Source organism: Elgaria multicarinata, chromosome 9 (assembly GCF_023053635.1).
Source record: "Elgaria multicarinata webbii isolate HBS135686 ecotype San Diego chromosome 9, rElgMul1.1.pri, whole genome shotgun sequence".
NCBI classification, from domain to species: Eukaryota; Metazoa; Chordata; class Lepidosauria; order Squamata; family Anguidae; genus Elgaria; species Elgaria multicarinata.
Genome location: NC_086179.1, coordinates 43,330,624 through 43,347,639, shown reverse-complemented (window position 1 = coordinate 43,347,639; position 17,016 = coordinate 43,330,624). Strand labels below are relative to the sequence as shown.

The 17,016-nt window shown below is 40.5% G+C and overlaps 2 protein-coding genes across 2 annotated transcripts in view; one reads left to right on the top strand and one right to left on the bottom strand.

The window, feature by feature from the left end:
* ELK3 (ETS transcription factor ELK3) overlaps nt 1-17,016 on the top strand; it is a 409,974-nt gene that overhangs the window by 143,182 nt on the left and 249,776 nt on the right. The window lies entirely within an intron of this gene.
* NTN4 (netrin 4) overlaps nt 13,909-17,016 on the bottom strand; it is a 46,848-nt gene continuing 43,740 nt past the window's right edge. The window contains exon 9 of the mRNA XM_063133769.1: nt 13,909-14,859. Coding sequence (XP_062989839.1) covers nt 14,726-14,859 — 134 coding nt within the window. The 3' untranslated portion in view covers nt 13,909-14,725. The remainder of the gene's footprint in view (nt 14,860-17,016) is intronic.

The following is a 17,016-nucleotide window of genomic DNA, read 5'->3' as shown; positions in this document are numbered from 1 at the left end:
CATACATTTAACATATTCTTTGAATCATATTTAAAATGAAAGTTCCAATAATGTACTTGATGGGAAATTTTACTACCTCTGTTTTCCCTGTGTACGAAAGAACAGGAGAAGCAGTAATGTGTAGTATTGGTGAAAACCAATTTATGAAACCAACAAGCAAGTATGTTGAAGCCCTAAGAGCACAACAAATATAGTTTTTCATGAGCAAAAGAATAGACACTCGACGACATCCCAGACTTGAACTGTTTTCATTTTATGTGGGAGATTCTTTTCCACATAGATATCAATAAAAAATAGTTTTATTAGTAACAATTCGGAACTCCAGAATTAGAGACTGTACACCTACTTGCAACACCAAATGCAGGATATTGTCAGCAGCAGATGAAGAACCCAGACAGACAACCAAACCAAATGTGAGTTAGCAATGACAATGAAACAGCACAAGATAAAACCTGTTACTTTCTGTAGGGTATTTAGTTGGCCTTGTTGGAGACAAAATATTGATCTAGATTAGCCACTGTCTTGATCCAGCCAAGAAATTCTATTTGCATCTTTTCATTTAAAATATCGTCTTATATTTATTTCCTTTCTTTTCTTTTCTGATGCATGGTAAAAGACAAAGATCACATTAAGGCTGCAACCCTATTCACACTTATTTCACTTCTATGATAGTAAGTCTTAAATATGGGAGTCCATATATGAGTTCTCAGGGGACATGCATTGGATTGGACGGTTGAGTGCATGATACTGAAATTGAGCGTTTTATTTGCATTTTGGATAAAAGCCATTTAACAGCACTTTTATCTATTTAATGTTATTCATGAATTGTTTATATTAAAAGAAATTTCTAAGCGATACAGAAAAATCATAATGTTATACTGCATACTAACAGAAGATAATATTACTTTCCTGGGAATGCTTGTAGGTGCTGAAAATCCAGCAAGGTTGGTGCCTGTCTATTTTTTCTAATTTTCCCTGGATTAATATTTCAGTCATAAAAAACATTTTCAACCTTTTTCTTCTTAAATCATTATTCTCTGGAAAGATAGAGATGCTTCATTTGCCTCCGTTTTACTCTGAATGTTGTGCTAATGTGAATGAAATACATTTACAATGTGTAAATAGTTGACTAAGAGCACTAGCTCAGTTCGCATGAATAGGCCTTTTAAGCTTCTCTGCCCTTTCTGCCCCATGGTTGAATAGATAAATAAAGAAAAGAGGCCTTATTCTTTTTGTGGAGTCTTAATTTAAAAGATCGCTGCTAAACCAACCAAACTCACCCTTCACACTTTAACCCAATTACTTACTGCTACTTAAGTTGCTTGGCACAAACTGTATACATAACTCTGACAGAACACTATTTTGCGGGTGTGTTAGACTCTCTGTTATGTCCCAACAACAGCATGGACTTTCCCAGACAGACAACATGAAATCTTGCAGTGGATGGGATGAAGCCTCTGGACTGGTATATAATTAGATGGATGAAGCTTTTATCCTCTGACTTTTTTCCTTTGGTGGCATAAATCCCAGAAAAAGGGATAATCTGTGAGACATTCCCACAGGAGAGAAGAGATTGTTCAGAATCTACCATTTTAATATTCCATTTAGATAAGCCGCACTAATTATTCAGAACTAGCCCCTTTTCAGTACAGTGGAAGGTATTGATAACAACTCAATAGTATAATTCCGTTTTTATAGAGCAAGGGTTAGTAACACATGGCCCACAAGCCACATCACTGAAATTCATGGCAAAAGAAAACCCACCGATTTGTCCCCAATTTTCATTTGCAAACTACTACAGAGTGATACAGTGGTCACAATTATCTTCTATGCAAGCTAATGGGTTAAAACGTTGGGTTGTTTCTCTCTCAACAGCTGAGACTTCTGTGTTTGCACATCACAAAAAGCGGAAATGGTGGACTTGGCGAGCACTTGTTCACTCCTGCAGGGCCTTGACGAACTATGGGTTGTCCGAACCAGGTCATAATTTATGAGAAGGTGAGGAGAAAGAAAGGAAATAGTATATCTTTGGAGCACTTTTTTAATAAGTCTAATAAACCATACTGGATTAGTATGGGAATAATAATAATTGTATTTATTTCTTACCAGCCGCTCCCTTTGGATGGAGGCGGGAAACAACATTAATACAACAATACAGTATAAATCAAATGCATAAAACTAATTAAAAGAGCATATAAAACCAATACAATATTAAAATAACAATCAGGGCATCTTAAAATTCTTAGGTTTAAAATTCATCTGGGTAGGCGTGGTGGAAGAAACGAGTCTTTATAACAATCTTAAACTCAAAAAGAGTGTTAACCTGAAGAATCTTCTCCGGCAGGCCATTTCACAGACTGGGGGCGACAGAAGAAAAGGTCCTCTGGGTAACAGTTCTCAGCCTTGTTTTGGCTCACTGAGGTAAATTCTCCCCAGAGGATTTGAGTGTGCAGGGTGGATTGTATGGAGGAAAGCGTTCTGTAGATAACCTGGACCCAAAACCTGTAGGGCTTTAAAGGTAATGACCAACACTTTGTACTTTGCCTGGAAACTAATTGGCAGCCAGTGGAGTGATTTTAATATTGGTGAAATAAGGTCACCCCTAGATGTGCTGGTGACTAACCTGGCTGCCGTATTTTGAACTAATTGCAGTTTCCAAAATAGGTACAATGGTAGCCCTATGTACAGTGCATTGCAGTAGTCGAGCCTTGAGGTTACCAGCATGTGCACTACCGTATTTAGGTCTTCCAACTCTAGGAAAGGGCACAGCTGGCGTAACAGCCGAAGCTGATAGTAAGCACTCCTGGCCGTTGCATCTATCTGAGCTGTCATTTGGAGCGACAGATCCAAAGCCTTTGATCTGATCTAGCACAGCTCTTCTTATGAACTTATGTGTACATGAAAGGGCCCCATGATCTGAATTGGGATCACTATAGGTGATAAAGGGCTAGATCAGCCTCTGATCTTGATAGAGGCTGCTACATCTGCTATTTCCTTTAAAAAAGAAGAAGCATGCAGTCGCATTTGGTTTGGCCCTAACATTCCTTAAAAGGAAACAAGTAGTGCTGCTTCAACTAAAGGCACTTTGTCTTAAAAAAAGAAAAGCAAGATGAGAATGTAGAACAAGTAGAGCTTATATTACATCATTATGTAAAACTGTAGAAAGAAGCAGCTCCATCTCCCAACTGTAGTGTAAGTATGAAGTTTAAAAGGCTTCCAATTAAAATTAAACTAAAACTCTTCTGACCTCATTCTTTTCATTCCTATGAAAGTGGAATGTTTCAGGACCAGTGACAGTTGCTGACATTTTTAAATGCATATTACTTTCCCAAGATGTTGCCTTTTAATAGGTATTAAATATTTTGCACGTCCAGATGCATGCTGAACATTACAAATCAATAGAATCCTTATGTTGTAGCAGGGAGAGGCAACTGGTGGCGAGTTTAGTTGTTTTATTATTATTATTTTTATTATTATTTATTTATATAGCACCATCAATGTACAATGTACACCATCAATGTACAAAACAATGTTTTGTTTTGTTGTGTTTTGTTTTTAGATCTAATGACTATATTTAAAAAAATGTTTACAGAACTGGATAGCCACAGCCAGATTTGTATTTTGTTTGTCGTTATTGTAGCTATGAGGAATGCCAGATTAAACTCAACATGTTTAATGTGAACTACCATATTCTTATTCAGAAATTCAGAACTCTTGTGCCCTTTTTGTGGCTCACAGCAACAGATAATACAGATGTTAGGAGAGTCAAGAAACATAATGAGTATGGGTTTTGTTACATGTCCCTTTCCTGGTCTCCCTCCCTCCCTCTTTCTCAGTATTCTTGCACACCTCTTCAATCTTTGGGGTTAGAAATATTTTTAGACCAAAAGGTGGAATTGTCCAGATTGCACTGGGATACCAGATACTGTTTTGGGCTGTGTGGTGCCCTTTCCGGTATTCCAATATTGCTTTGCACTCCTCTTTTTGCAAGCATTGTGAAGTCTCCCTGCCAGCCTTGACAGGATCAATTTCCACTGGGGACTTAGGGCCTTGCTAGACCACGGGTTAGCGCGGTGTGAGGCCCGTGCTCGTCCCTGTGCATCCAAATGACGCACAGGGGATCCCAGCCTCAGCCAGGGCTAACCAAAACCGCCTGTAGCGCGGTTCTTCCCACGGTCCTGGCCTCAGGTCGGGCGTGCGTGTGGACCGGTCCGCCGCTTTTCCCGGCTACCGCACTTACGCGCGAGTAGCTGGGAAAAGCGGCGGATGGGCCGCAGTGCTCCCGCCACAGCTGAGTCCCCGGCCTCCATTTCCCACCTCCCCATGTCCCCGGCCTGTGTTGGCCTCTGCTGCCGAGTGCCCAGCCGGGGGACATGGCAGCGCCGGCCATCACAGGCCGGGGACTCGGCGGCAGAGGCCATCACAGGCCGGGGACTCGGCAGCAGAGGCCATCACAGGCTGGGGACATGGGGGGCGGGAAACAGAGGCCGGGGACATGGGGAGGGAATTGCGGGCGGGGGACCGGACATCGTGGGGGGGTGGGGGACAAGGAGAACGGGTCAGGGGACTGGACATCGTGGGGGGGAAGGAGAACGGGCTGGGGAGGGGAGAAGGAGACTTTAAAAAACAAACAAACCCTTACTTACCTGTCCTGGCTTCTGCGCTGCTGCTGTCTCTTTAAAAAAAAAAAAATGGCGGCCACGACGGCTCTCCTCCAGAGCTCATCGCGGCTCCCATCTGAATAAGGGCGAGATCTCGCATTATTCCTAACGCGAGATCTCCCTTCCTCTCCTCCGGATTATCAGGTAGGTCTAGCAAGGCCCTTACAAAGTCCATGTAACTTTCTGTTTATTTACAAAGGTATGGGATAGAAAGACAAGCATATAGATACACAATGGTAGTACCCTCAAAAACAGTATCTGTGCCCAATGCGCCACCCAAACTACTACTTTTCACTTCACCTTGCACACAAGAACAACACTGTTGGTGCTAAGAAGAAGGAAGAGGGTTTCTCTTCCTTGCCAGAGTACATGACAGACAGTAAATTAGCAGTTGCAGCATCAGTACCCAGCAGAGAGAGTCAGTAATGGAATATAGGTGCACTTTTGTGTGTTATGTTTCTGAAGGGGCATTCTCAGTGGCACGCCCACAACTGCGAAACTCTCCTGTAAAACATACCTCCCTGGGCTGGGACTCAGTGGCTTTCAGTGGCTTTCAGCATTTAACTCAGTATTTTGTTTTTTCTTGTGTGTGCTTGCTTTATTTTAAACTATTGTTATCTTCCCCAAGACTATGGGAGGAGGGAGATAGAAATTGAGCTAATCAAATAACACTAATGCTCAGTGTTTTGACTTTTTTAAAACAACAACAACAACAACATATATCAAACTATTTGCTTAAGATAGAAAGGTTCTGCTTTAAATAGCAATCATTGCAATGGTGCCCTAGCATGGGGTTAAAATGGGAGCTGTGAATTCTTGCCCTTGTTCATTATTATTTGTTCTACCATTCTGAAGCTTTGCAGCAGGGAAACTACATCGTTCTCAGAGAGGATTGGACTTGCATACTTCAGAAAACAGATTTGTTTTTGGTCTGTTTGGTCAACTAGAGAGAAAACAAGCTGGGAGGTGATAAAAATGTCAAGGTCGTAATGTTCATGGAAGCTTTTTGACCAGCCAGGAATTTTTATTAATTCTTTAAATGCAAATACCAAGGCGCTGTAGACACGCTCCAGACCTCCTGCAGAGCATTAGGTGGAAAGTTACAATTAGACTTCCAGAATGAAAATATAGTACTGAATACAAGAAGCCAAATTCTTGTACACGGATGCAAATTTATCCCCGAAATACCTCAATCTGTCGATATTAGGATCAGCTCAGGTTACAGTAGTGGAACCGAGGGATTTGTTTTGGCCCAAACTCAGGACTTATTTGGTTTAAGGGATGCTGTGGAAAGTTTCCACTTGTGTGGCAAATGTGCAGAATAAGAGATATGAGATTTGACAATGACTTGATTTGCATGATTACTGAAGCCCACTGTGGGTTGTGATGCCTGCCGATTGGAACAAGCTTAAAACAAACTGCAGGTTATTCAAAGGTTGTTTAACTCTCTCACCCCACTGGGTTCTGCCAACATGACAAGCTGCAATTGCGACTTGAATAATCAGAATGGTTGCCTGCATGTGTCACAGTTCACTGTGACTTAAATAAAGCCATGGTGGGAGTTTTGATCATGCAAGTTGGCCTGTTTCACCCATTTCTCTCTAAACATTGGAAAAACAATTTCACTTTTGTTGTGATAGCAGCAGACCCAGGTGTCTGCTATCTTGTCTAGCTTGGCCCTGAGCATAGAAAGACAGGATTCTGAATATTTGCACAAATATATGGAGGCTCTTCCTTATCCCTTTATGTCCCCTCCCCCTCCTAAATTGTTTTTAAAAATTGACAATTTCAACATAAATTACGGAGGCACTGCCAGTTTTGAGGGGTCTTAGGCAACATGACTTCTGGGAGCTTCCTGTTCCCTTGGCTGTTCCTCTCCATGGTTGCCACTACCATGAGAGAACTCTCTTTCTCCTCTTCCTCATTCTCTCCCTGCTGGCTATCTGTCTGGTTAGGTGGCTGTTTTAGCTCTCGTCTTTACATCGGCACTTTGGGGCTGTGAGGCACCTTGCCCCCACACTTACGTTCCTTCCCGACATCTGCACAGGAAGGAACGCAAGTGTGAACTTTCCCGGTTTTTAAAAGTAAAAAATAAAATAAAAAAGAGGGGGAGGAGAGGACTGAGGCCGTTCCTCTCCCCTTTAATTTTTTTTATTATCTGTATCTCCGCAGCTGTGCAGATACAGATAATAAAAAGAAAAAGAAATGGAGGGAATGAACGGGCAGCCAGAGGGAGGAAGCGAGGAGAGGGGGCAAGTACTCCAGGCAAAACACCTCTCCTCCCTCTGGCTGCCCGTTCCTCCCCCCCACATATCTTTTTATTTTTATTATCTGTATCTGTGCAGCTGCGGAGATACAGATAATAAAAATAAAAAGAAATGGAGGGAATGAACGGGCAGCCAGAGGGAGGAAGCGAGGAGAGGGGGCAAGGACTCCAGGCAAAACACCTCTCCTCCCTCTGGCTCCCCGTTCCTCCCCCCATATCTTTTAATTTTTATTATCTGTATCTGCGCAGCTGCGGAGATACAGATAATAAAATAAAAAAGTGGGGAGGAACAGCCCCATATCTCTACTCCCCACCCCATTTTTTTTACTTTCACAGGTGTGGGGCCGCCCATGGCGACCAATCAGGGGGTGCCATGGGCTCCGCTACCAGAACAGTTGGGGTAACTTTTTTGGAGCGGAGTTCCCAGGGTTTGCCCCCGGATGGCTTCGCAATGGTGCCTGCGTCATGTAGATGATGTGTTGCTACTGCAAAGCCACCCCGGGGCAAAACTTTCATGTAGACATGCCCCAAGAGTTGTGGGGCGCAGGGTGCTGGACTGGCACCCTGCGGTCCAGCTCTTGCAGCACCACTGCTAAATTATGCCACATTTTCTAAGTTGTTTTCCTCCAACTGTCTTTTTTGGAGATTGGGCTGCACATATTTAGTGGGTGTGTTTTCCCAATACACAAGGGAATTTTGGTATGGCTCCTGAGGAAGTAAAGCAGATGAGGAGGCAGAAATATAAGAGGTGTGAAAGGGCCAGTAAGGTGGATCGTGAGGCTAACCAGGTCTGAGAAATGGGAGGCAAATAAGGTCACCTTCCTATTGATTTCAATTATTACAGGCCCCTTTTCTCTGCAATAAGTGTGACAGAACGCATGCTTCAGATCACTTGGATGTGTTATTGGTTGAATGTGTGAATGAGCTGAGGTTTTTTTTTTTTTGCCTGGCCTTAAGTCCAATTCCTATGTAGAACACATCAACTATAAATATCTCTCCAAAGGTAAATAGTATAAAATAATGTTTATTGCTGTTGTGCTGTTCACAAGCAGCCAAAACTATGAGGCTGCTTGTGGACAGCACACCACCAATAAAGTTCTATTGCACTTTGATTTTTAAAACAAAAGGGAAAGAAACTTGCAGATTCCGTTTGTGATCACTAATTTTCAAGTATAAGTCATTGGGTTTATTGGATGCCTCCTTCATTCCAAAAGGGCAAAGTTTTCTTCTCAGTCTTAAACACAATGGGCTTTGGCTCTCCATTTTCCAAAGTGATTACTTTTACTAAGCTATCACCAATGAAAACTAGCATTAACTAATACCAGATGTGTCATGAAGTGTAGGTTTTCCATTGATAATGGTCACAATTATGACCAGCACAGAAGAACCCATAACATTCTAGTTATAATGAATAGCAAATGACTGCCAGAATGCACTCTGACAAAAGCAATACGTTTATTGCAAAGTACACAAATTTGGTTTTTCTAGATAGTCATTTGTGGTTCTTGTTTCTTGGTTTACAGTAGGGAAAATCATGTATTAAGGTGAATTCCCTGGCATGCATGTTTCCCTCCTAAGAGTGATATGGTAATTACCCAGTTCATTTCCCGGACTAGAACAAAAAGTGAATTATCCTCAGCATACCTTCAATGGTAGGTATTATATGTTGTTTACGCAAGAGGCACTCTTGAGAAAAGTCATCCTCAGGTCAGTGCTTAGTAGTCAGGTAGATACTGGAGTTTAAATAAATCATAGCTAGTACTGGCAGAATCTATTGTCTGCGTGAGGGTGGCAAACTGTACAAACAAAATATATTCAAATATTTGTTGACCTGATCAAACAGAGTTATTCTTAGGTACAGGAAAAACAAATTAGAACATAGGTAACAGGTAGACAGGAGTCCACAGTCAATTAACACCTACTGTAAGGTGTGATGAGTTAACTTGAATCTTAAGGCCTTCAACCATAATCTTCCTGAGATTTTTAAACTATTGTTATTTTGGGGAGTCTGCTTCACTTCTCCATTTGTTTTAACAACTTCAGAGTTGCTGTAAGATTGAATAATGCTATTTTTAGCTGGTCCTATCCCAAAGATTCTGGGTGGCCTACAATATAAAAAACACATTCAAGTAATAATATTGTAATAATATTTAATACCTTTTGATGAAAAAATGTTACAAGGTACATTCCCCTCTTTAGTCCACTCCTGCTTCCCTACTTCTCACAAATCCACCCCACCCCATTTAATCTAGTCTGCTCTGTCTCTCCCAGAGAGAATTTAGCCATCCCTTTCACCTCTGGCTCCCTTCTCCTTTCATTTATTCTTGTCTCAGGTGTAAACATTGGCCCTGTTCAGGTGTCAGGCTAAGCCATGGTGGTTAAGCATTTTGAGTTTAAACATTCCTAACTATGATGGCTACATAACACGCTCACTAACCATTTGCTGCAAAACGGTTAGCAAGCCTAGCCATAGCTTAGCATGTCGTCTGAATAGGGTCTCTGCTTACAACATGCCTGCACAATATTGCCTATATTTTACACACACACACACACACACACACACACACACACACACACACACCCCTTAACACTTTCAAATCTTGTACTTCATAACTGCAAGCACGATTATTTTTCTTAGATTCTATTGGGTATATACAGAGATTTATTTCCAGAAAAGGTTATGGATTTCCCACTTGTGGCTTGTAGTCTGTGAAATATGAAAGAAATGTGGTATTGGCCACATCTTATAAAATATTCCCATTCCTTTTATTTGGAATGTACTTTGGGATTTCATGGAATTGTTTTTGTTCTCTGTGCAAAAACATATGATTTCCCCCACCCAAGCTTCTGTGACTTTGAAGACACAATGTCATTTTTAATGAATGACTGTTCATATTGATATGGAACTGTGTGGACCCAGCAGGGGTCAAGTCCCCAAATGATCAGGTTTGGGGATCTGCAAGAGGTATGTGTTGTCAGTCCAAGACGTTGGAGTGAGGTTACATGGCCCAACAAGTCAAGCTCCATGGGCAGCAGTCCATGGTCAAAGCGGCAAGAAGCAGGTCATGCAGCCCAGATCAGGCAAGAAGTTAAGGAACCAAAGGTAGCAACCAAAGGTCAAATGGGCCAGAGATGCATAGCAAGCAGGGATCAGGTCCCATAGGCAGCATTACTGGGAAAGAGAGCAAATCCTTAGCTAGGCAAGATCTTCTATGGTGAGCTGTAGACTGAGGAGCAATTTCTAAGACTGGTGAGTACCTTGTGGTCCTCCAGATGTTGGACTGCAACTTTCATTATCCTTCCCTTGTGCTGGCCAAGGCTGAAGGGAGTTGCAATCCAACAACATCCAGAGGGTGACAAGGTGCTCACCATAAAGGCTATCAATTGTAAGCCATTCTTTTTAGTCTTGAATGAATGCCTTGAGGAAGTGCTATATTGGCAAGCTAAATAAGACCTTGAAATGCCCAGAAGTCCGTGCCCTTCACCTGCCACTTCAAGTGTGCAGAGGCTGACGTGCTTAGTAAGTCCTAGCAAACAAGTGCTGCAGCACAACTCCCAGAAAGGAAACAAACAACAAAGGGAAGTATGGCAAGGAAAGCACTGGGCAAGAAGGGATGGGTGAACATCCCCCATCAGGATCTGAGGCTATCATGGCCCCTGATAGGAGCAGAGGAATGATGGTGAGAAATGCCAACAGGAGATGTTGTACTGAAATTAAAGACGCCCTTTGAGGAATTGATCGATGTGGTATGGGGAAGATAGGGCTGCCAGACTCAGGAAGCTGGTATGTGTAATGGGAGAGTTAATATTTCTCCAAGGGCATCAATGTGTATAACTCCAAAACCAGGGCCTGCCAAGGTATCTTTATGCATAATCTTTTGCAGTAAGCACTAGATTATGCCATCATTTCAACATGCCTTGAAGTTTTTCCATATATAGAATATTTCCAGAAATATTTTTCCTCCTTGTTTTTCTCCCTGTGGCCCTGCCCTCCCACAGATTAGTGAGGGACATTCATAAACATTTTTCTTACTGAGCTGTGGGAAAGTAGCTGTGAGCTGCTTTGACCTTTCTGCAAGGTTATTTTGGAACTCACTGTCATTGAAAAACAAAACAAAACAAGAAAGTACAGAAACCTTGGGGACCGGCAACTTTGGTAGCTTATCAGTAAGCTATCTCTTCAAGGTGTTAGGAAGTGGCTGCTAGAAAGGCTTAGGGAGGGTTTAAAAAAACCCTCTGTTTTTCACTGTTGTTATGGAAGCAGATAATCATACCTAAAAATATAGGATGCATATTTGTTCCAAAATTGCTGTGTTTATTTATGCCAAGGCTAGCTTTCTATTTAGACACTTTGGTGGGACCAGATATTCTATCATTTTCAGCAACATGAAGATTTAGCCCACACAAGTAATTATACTAAAATGCAGTCTTGTTTATATTACTGTAATAGCTTTATTAGACCAACCAAAAGTTGACAAAAACTGTGCACGTTTTCAGGATCTCCCGTTCTGTTCATCAGGCAAGGTGTTTTTTTAAAAAAAAAACAAGTGGGGGGAGATAAAGGGAAGGAGAAAAATTCTGACTTGATGGTGAAATCAAAATGCCTGCATGTTTAGAACTCCAAGATGGACTGGGGGAGGAGGTGTTTGCAGACATTCAAATTAGGCTCAGCCACTCATGTGATGGTTACAGGTAGGATTTGCAGCTGCCCCTTTCTTGCTTCCAGCAGCCCCAAAACATTAAAAGAGGTTTGGTGGAGTCTGTGGAACCTCAGAGAGTGTAGCATTGGGTGCTTGCTTGGAAAATGCTAGCTGTTCAAGTCTTTCTGCCTCTGCCTCTGCACTGCATGTTCCCCAACCACGATCCCTATCATGTTGCACTTTCTGTGACTTTAGTGCCAGCTGAGCAGGAAAAATGAAGAGAGTCTTAAACCCGAGTATTATCCCAAGACCGTGGGAAAAGTCGGGATTAAATCCCTCCCTACCCCTGGGATCCCCTGTGCGTCATGTGGACACACAGGGATGATCCCGGGGCAATCCCCAGGATATCATCCCGTCTAGACATGCCCTCTGTGTCTTCTAGTGCTGGAAAGGGAGCATATGCTTTATTTCCTCCTGTAAAAGAACTCTTCCAGCGCTGTGAATGAGGTTTGTCGATATCAGTTCTGCTATGGAAAGCTTTTCTTGGTATGTGAAATTGAGAGCTCATTATACTTTTACCAGTAGGCACACTGAAAATGTGGAAATTCCTTTAAACAGAAGTTACTGTGTGGTCTTCCAAAAGTGCTGTGTCTTTCATTTACACCGATAATATATGCTGCAAGACCAATATATGCGGCAAGACTCACTCATGTGAATCAGACATGGTAAGGGTTTTTCTCAACAGTCAGGTGACAAATTTCATTCACACTATTGTGAGAGAAGAAAAAGGAAAGTGTACAGCTTCCAAAAGGAGAACTCTAGAACGGAGAAGCATTACAAATGACTATAACTTTTGTTGTTGGCAGCAGGGCTAGATGTGCTGGAGCTATGCAACTAGAAGCTTAAAATAAAGTTGAAATCATTTAAAAGCTTCCAAAATAGTGGTTATGTGGGGTGGGAGAGGAGCTGTGTGATCATCCCTCATCATGGCACCATCAAACAGGGACTCAGGCAATTACATTTCAAATTAGGAATAAAGATGTGGACTGGACTGCATAGATGTGGGGCAGGGGTGGGGGTTAAGGGGGTATACCATGTGTGGAAAGAATCCCATTTGTCTAGTGAAAAAAATACTGAAGTTTGAGTCCCAGGGAAATCTATAGCTTTCCCTAGTGCTTTATCTTTTAGCATTGGGCAAGATATTGTAAGATATCAATTCATAATACACATCAATTGAAATCATAGTATATTTTTATATACAAAAGATAGGGGGAAAAAACACAAAATCTGAAAACAGTATTATTTTGTGAATCCACAGGACCACAATAGAAAATACACATATGAACCATGGACCAGTGTGAAGCTTTCTTTCTTTTAAATGGCATTGTAGCTCTTCCTTTATTTTTTCATATAGACTATTTTTTGTGCTAGTTTAAAGCTGTATTAACAGAAGTGTAGAATCTAGTGATTAAAATGGTATAGGTGATATATCCTGTAAATTTACACTATTTTGGATGTGTATGCATTGCATGTACAAACAGAAGAAAACAAACTGACTGTTCAAGTTTAAATACTATAAAACAAAGGCCAAGTCCAGCATGGATTATGAACAAGTCCATCACATTTCAACAATTTCTTGTTTTAAGATTTCTTTTTGTAGTTTATATTGTCTCATCATAGCTGATATTTATATAATCAAACTATTAGTCTGAAGTTGGGGCTTAAGTGCAAATATATTAGTTTGTCAAAAATTACCCTTAGGTTTCCAGAGTGGCCATTGCCAGTCATGAAAGAAAACATTCTTTTTATCCTAGTTATATTGGAGTGCTTCTGTTCCAATATACTTTTACCTGCGCCATCTCTGTTCTCCAACATTAGAACTTTCACTCTGGAATGGGGCAGGCAATAAAGTGCTTTATATAATCAAATACTATGTAATGCCTCATAAGGGAAAATTTCCCATTTATATTTTATGGAGCCAGTCTTTCCTTAAAATCAAATTTCTGATGAAAGTATAGGTTCTATTTTCATTTGTGCTGGCTCAAAAAACAAATAAACTCTGGTTGCAACAAATTCCCGTGTGTTTAACTAGATAATTTGAATCAGCATCTTTAAGTGCCCCAAATGAAAATCCTATGAATCCTATTTAAAGAATGTCCCACAGAGCTTTGTTGAATAAAGGCATGCCCTAATTAGGTATTATGGTATTAGACTTTATGGTTTGGGTCCAGACATTTCAATCCCATTGAAATAAACAGGGATTCAGTTAGTCATGACTAATTTGTCCCATTGGTTTCAATGGGACTAAAGCATGATTAACATAGACTGGACCCAACTCTGTTTTCCAGTGGAGCCTTGCAACTGATGCATGCATAGTTGTCATGCATGTATATGCCTAGAAACTTGCAGTAGATATCTAATCAAAAGCATCCTCTTAGTTTTAATACACTAGTGTAAAACAAAAGAATTTGATTGACTTCATTGATTGCAACTAAGATTTACACTGAAACATGCTGGTTGTCATTTTGTTCATCACCAGTGTACATACAACTTTCCAAGGAAGATGAAAGTGAGGTTCCAACTTCCAAATAACTCAGTTGTGCAAGTGCTACTTACTTCAGTATGAGTCAACAAAGCACTTATAAAGCTGGCCACTGAATCTGTATTGATTATGAAGACTATATAAAGGCTGTGATCTGTTGAATCAATGGGACTTCCTTTCAAGCAGAACAGGTTGGCCCAAGGCAGAGAAAACCTATGAATGCAGTTCTGCTTACAGATACCCTTTCCCCCACCAAATAGATGATTGGTACGAAAGTGGAATGTGGAACTCCAGAAGCACAGCTCTAGATACACAGCCTGTTGCTGCATTCACTGGTTGCTGGATCGGGAGCACGCGCAGGATTCCATTGCACGCTCAAGTGAGGCTACTGGAGGGAGCTCTACTTCCTGAGTGAGAGTTTCACTCACAAACACTGTTTCTGCATAGGCCTTACAATTAGGACAAAACTGTCAGGAAACAGGGTGAAAAGTGATAAATCAGGATACCACTCTACATACATTTGGCACTATTCTCTTACATTCCAGTTTTCATTTCAGAAGTCTTCTTTCCATGAAATTTGCATTTTGTGCATTAACAAACGCCATGCTTAGCACTTTCAGCTACAGGCTTTTAAAATCTCCAAGACTTTTTTCCCCAGAGTTGGTTTCCACTGCTGGACAAAACTTTTCATATTGACTGTCAATCTACCAGCTTGAACATCTTCATATCCAGCCACAAGGTATTTCAAACCTGTAAACAAAATAGGCAGATATTTATTGGACTGACTAGTAAATAAAATGTATCCAAGATATGTAATCATAAGGGGGGAAATGTGGGTGTGAATATGTATTCGTTTGTGTGTGAGAAAGAGAGAGAGAGAGAGAGAGAGAGAGAGAATTGTTTAGGGAGAATAAAAAATATGACATATTTTAGATACAATTTTATATCAGTTTATTGGTACAAATGGGATCCTTGTTCTCGGACTGGCCAAAATATTTTTCAGTGTTGCTCTTTGCATAACATTCCCATGGTTTTATCAATTACAAAAATGTAATCTACAGGGGATTTTATTTGTACTTACAAGAGATTGTATCTGTACTATCTCCTTAAAAGCAGAATATACCACAAACATTGCCACATGGAAGAATTTATTTATTGTTGCTTTAAGTAACCGTTGCAGTATAAAAATAAATGTTAATAGATGTTTTATCCTTTTCTCCAAGGATGCATTTTTTTCAGAATTCCTGGAAACCTTGATTTTTTGTTTCTGAGTCAATTTTCTAGTCAGATGTATTTTAATTATGCATTTGTTGTATTTGTAGCCTGTCCTTCCTCCAAGAATCTCTGAGGGATATACTTGTGGGCTGTGACTTTTTATCCCCACAGCAACCCTTTGAGATTGCTGAGTTAGACTGAGAGATCAGGACTGGCTAAAGATGAGCTAGTTTAGGGTTACCATATGAAAAAAACTTTAACAGTTGTTTAGAAAAGAGTTTCAGCAGGTGTCATTTGTATGCATACAGCACCTGGTGAATTCCCTCTTCACAACAGTTAAAGCTGTTAACTGTTAAACAGTTAAAGCTGCAGGAGCCCTGTCCTCTTGACCAGATACAAAAGAGGGCAGGACTCCTAAAGCTTTAACTGTTGTGATACAAAGGGAATTTCACCAAATGTTGCATGCATACAAATGACACCTGCTGAAATTCCCTTTTCTAAACAACTGTTAAAGATACAGGAGCCCTGCCCTCCTTTTCATTGAGTCACCCTAAGCTAGTTCATTTAGACCTGGTTTGCATGAAATAGCAGCAAATGGTGCGATAGTTAACCCATGATTTGTTATGGCACATGGTGGGTGACTTTGGTGGACATTTTGACTATTTAACCTCTGATCAAGCCAATCAGAGGTTGCTACCTGGTTTCCAAATAGGATGATCGTGGGTTAAAAAAGCCACAGTTAACACACAGTTAGTAGTTACCTTAACGATTAACCTATAGTATCTGGGTTCAGACATTACGTAGCAACCCCTTATCAGCCCAATTGAGAGTTGACTATTCCAAAAGACTGGAACATACTCAGCATGCACTGTGGCAAATCATGGATTAATTAATCCACGATTTGCTGTTGTTACACACGAATAGTCTCTTTTGGTTAAATAGAGATTTGAATGCAGGACTCCCACAGTTCGACTAACCCTATATAGTAGTATTTGGCCTCCTTTTGTGCTTAATATCCTATAGCTCAATTTGTTTTGTGCTATCTCATCACATTATGTTTACGAACTGACAGTGTCACAAGATCAAAAGTGATCTCATCTGAGAAAATGCTTGCAAACAAGTTTTGCCTTATCTTGCAGTTTTTGAATTATTTTCATTATTTTCAAGCACATGGCAAAACTACCATATGGTTTTATAACCTCAAAAGAAGGACAGTGCTTTGGATCTTACAGTCTGTTTTCAAAACCACTGCCTGATCCACAGAAGATCTCCCCACAGAAATAGTCTTCTATTATTTATTTCTTTGTTTCTTTGTTTATAATCTGCCCAATAACTTGTTCTCTGGGTGGATTACAAAAACTGAAAGAATAAAATACAATATAAAAACATAAAAGCAAAAAGAATAAAATATAAAACGAAAAAGTAAATAGCAGAAGAATAAATATAAAATATATAAAGGTGGCAATAAGAAACCCACTAAATTCTAAAATGCCCGGGAGAAAAAAGTCTTTGCTTTGCGCTGAAAAGATAATAATGTAGGCACCAGGCAAGACTCCTTCTACTATATCAGGAACTATGGCTGTAAATCAGTGTAGCCAAATGCATATTTTAATCCAGATGTTGCCTATCTGAACCTCATTATTTTTAATGACTTATGTATCCAGATACATATTCAGATGTCCCATAATGTGG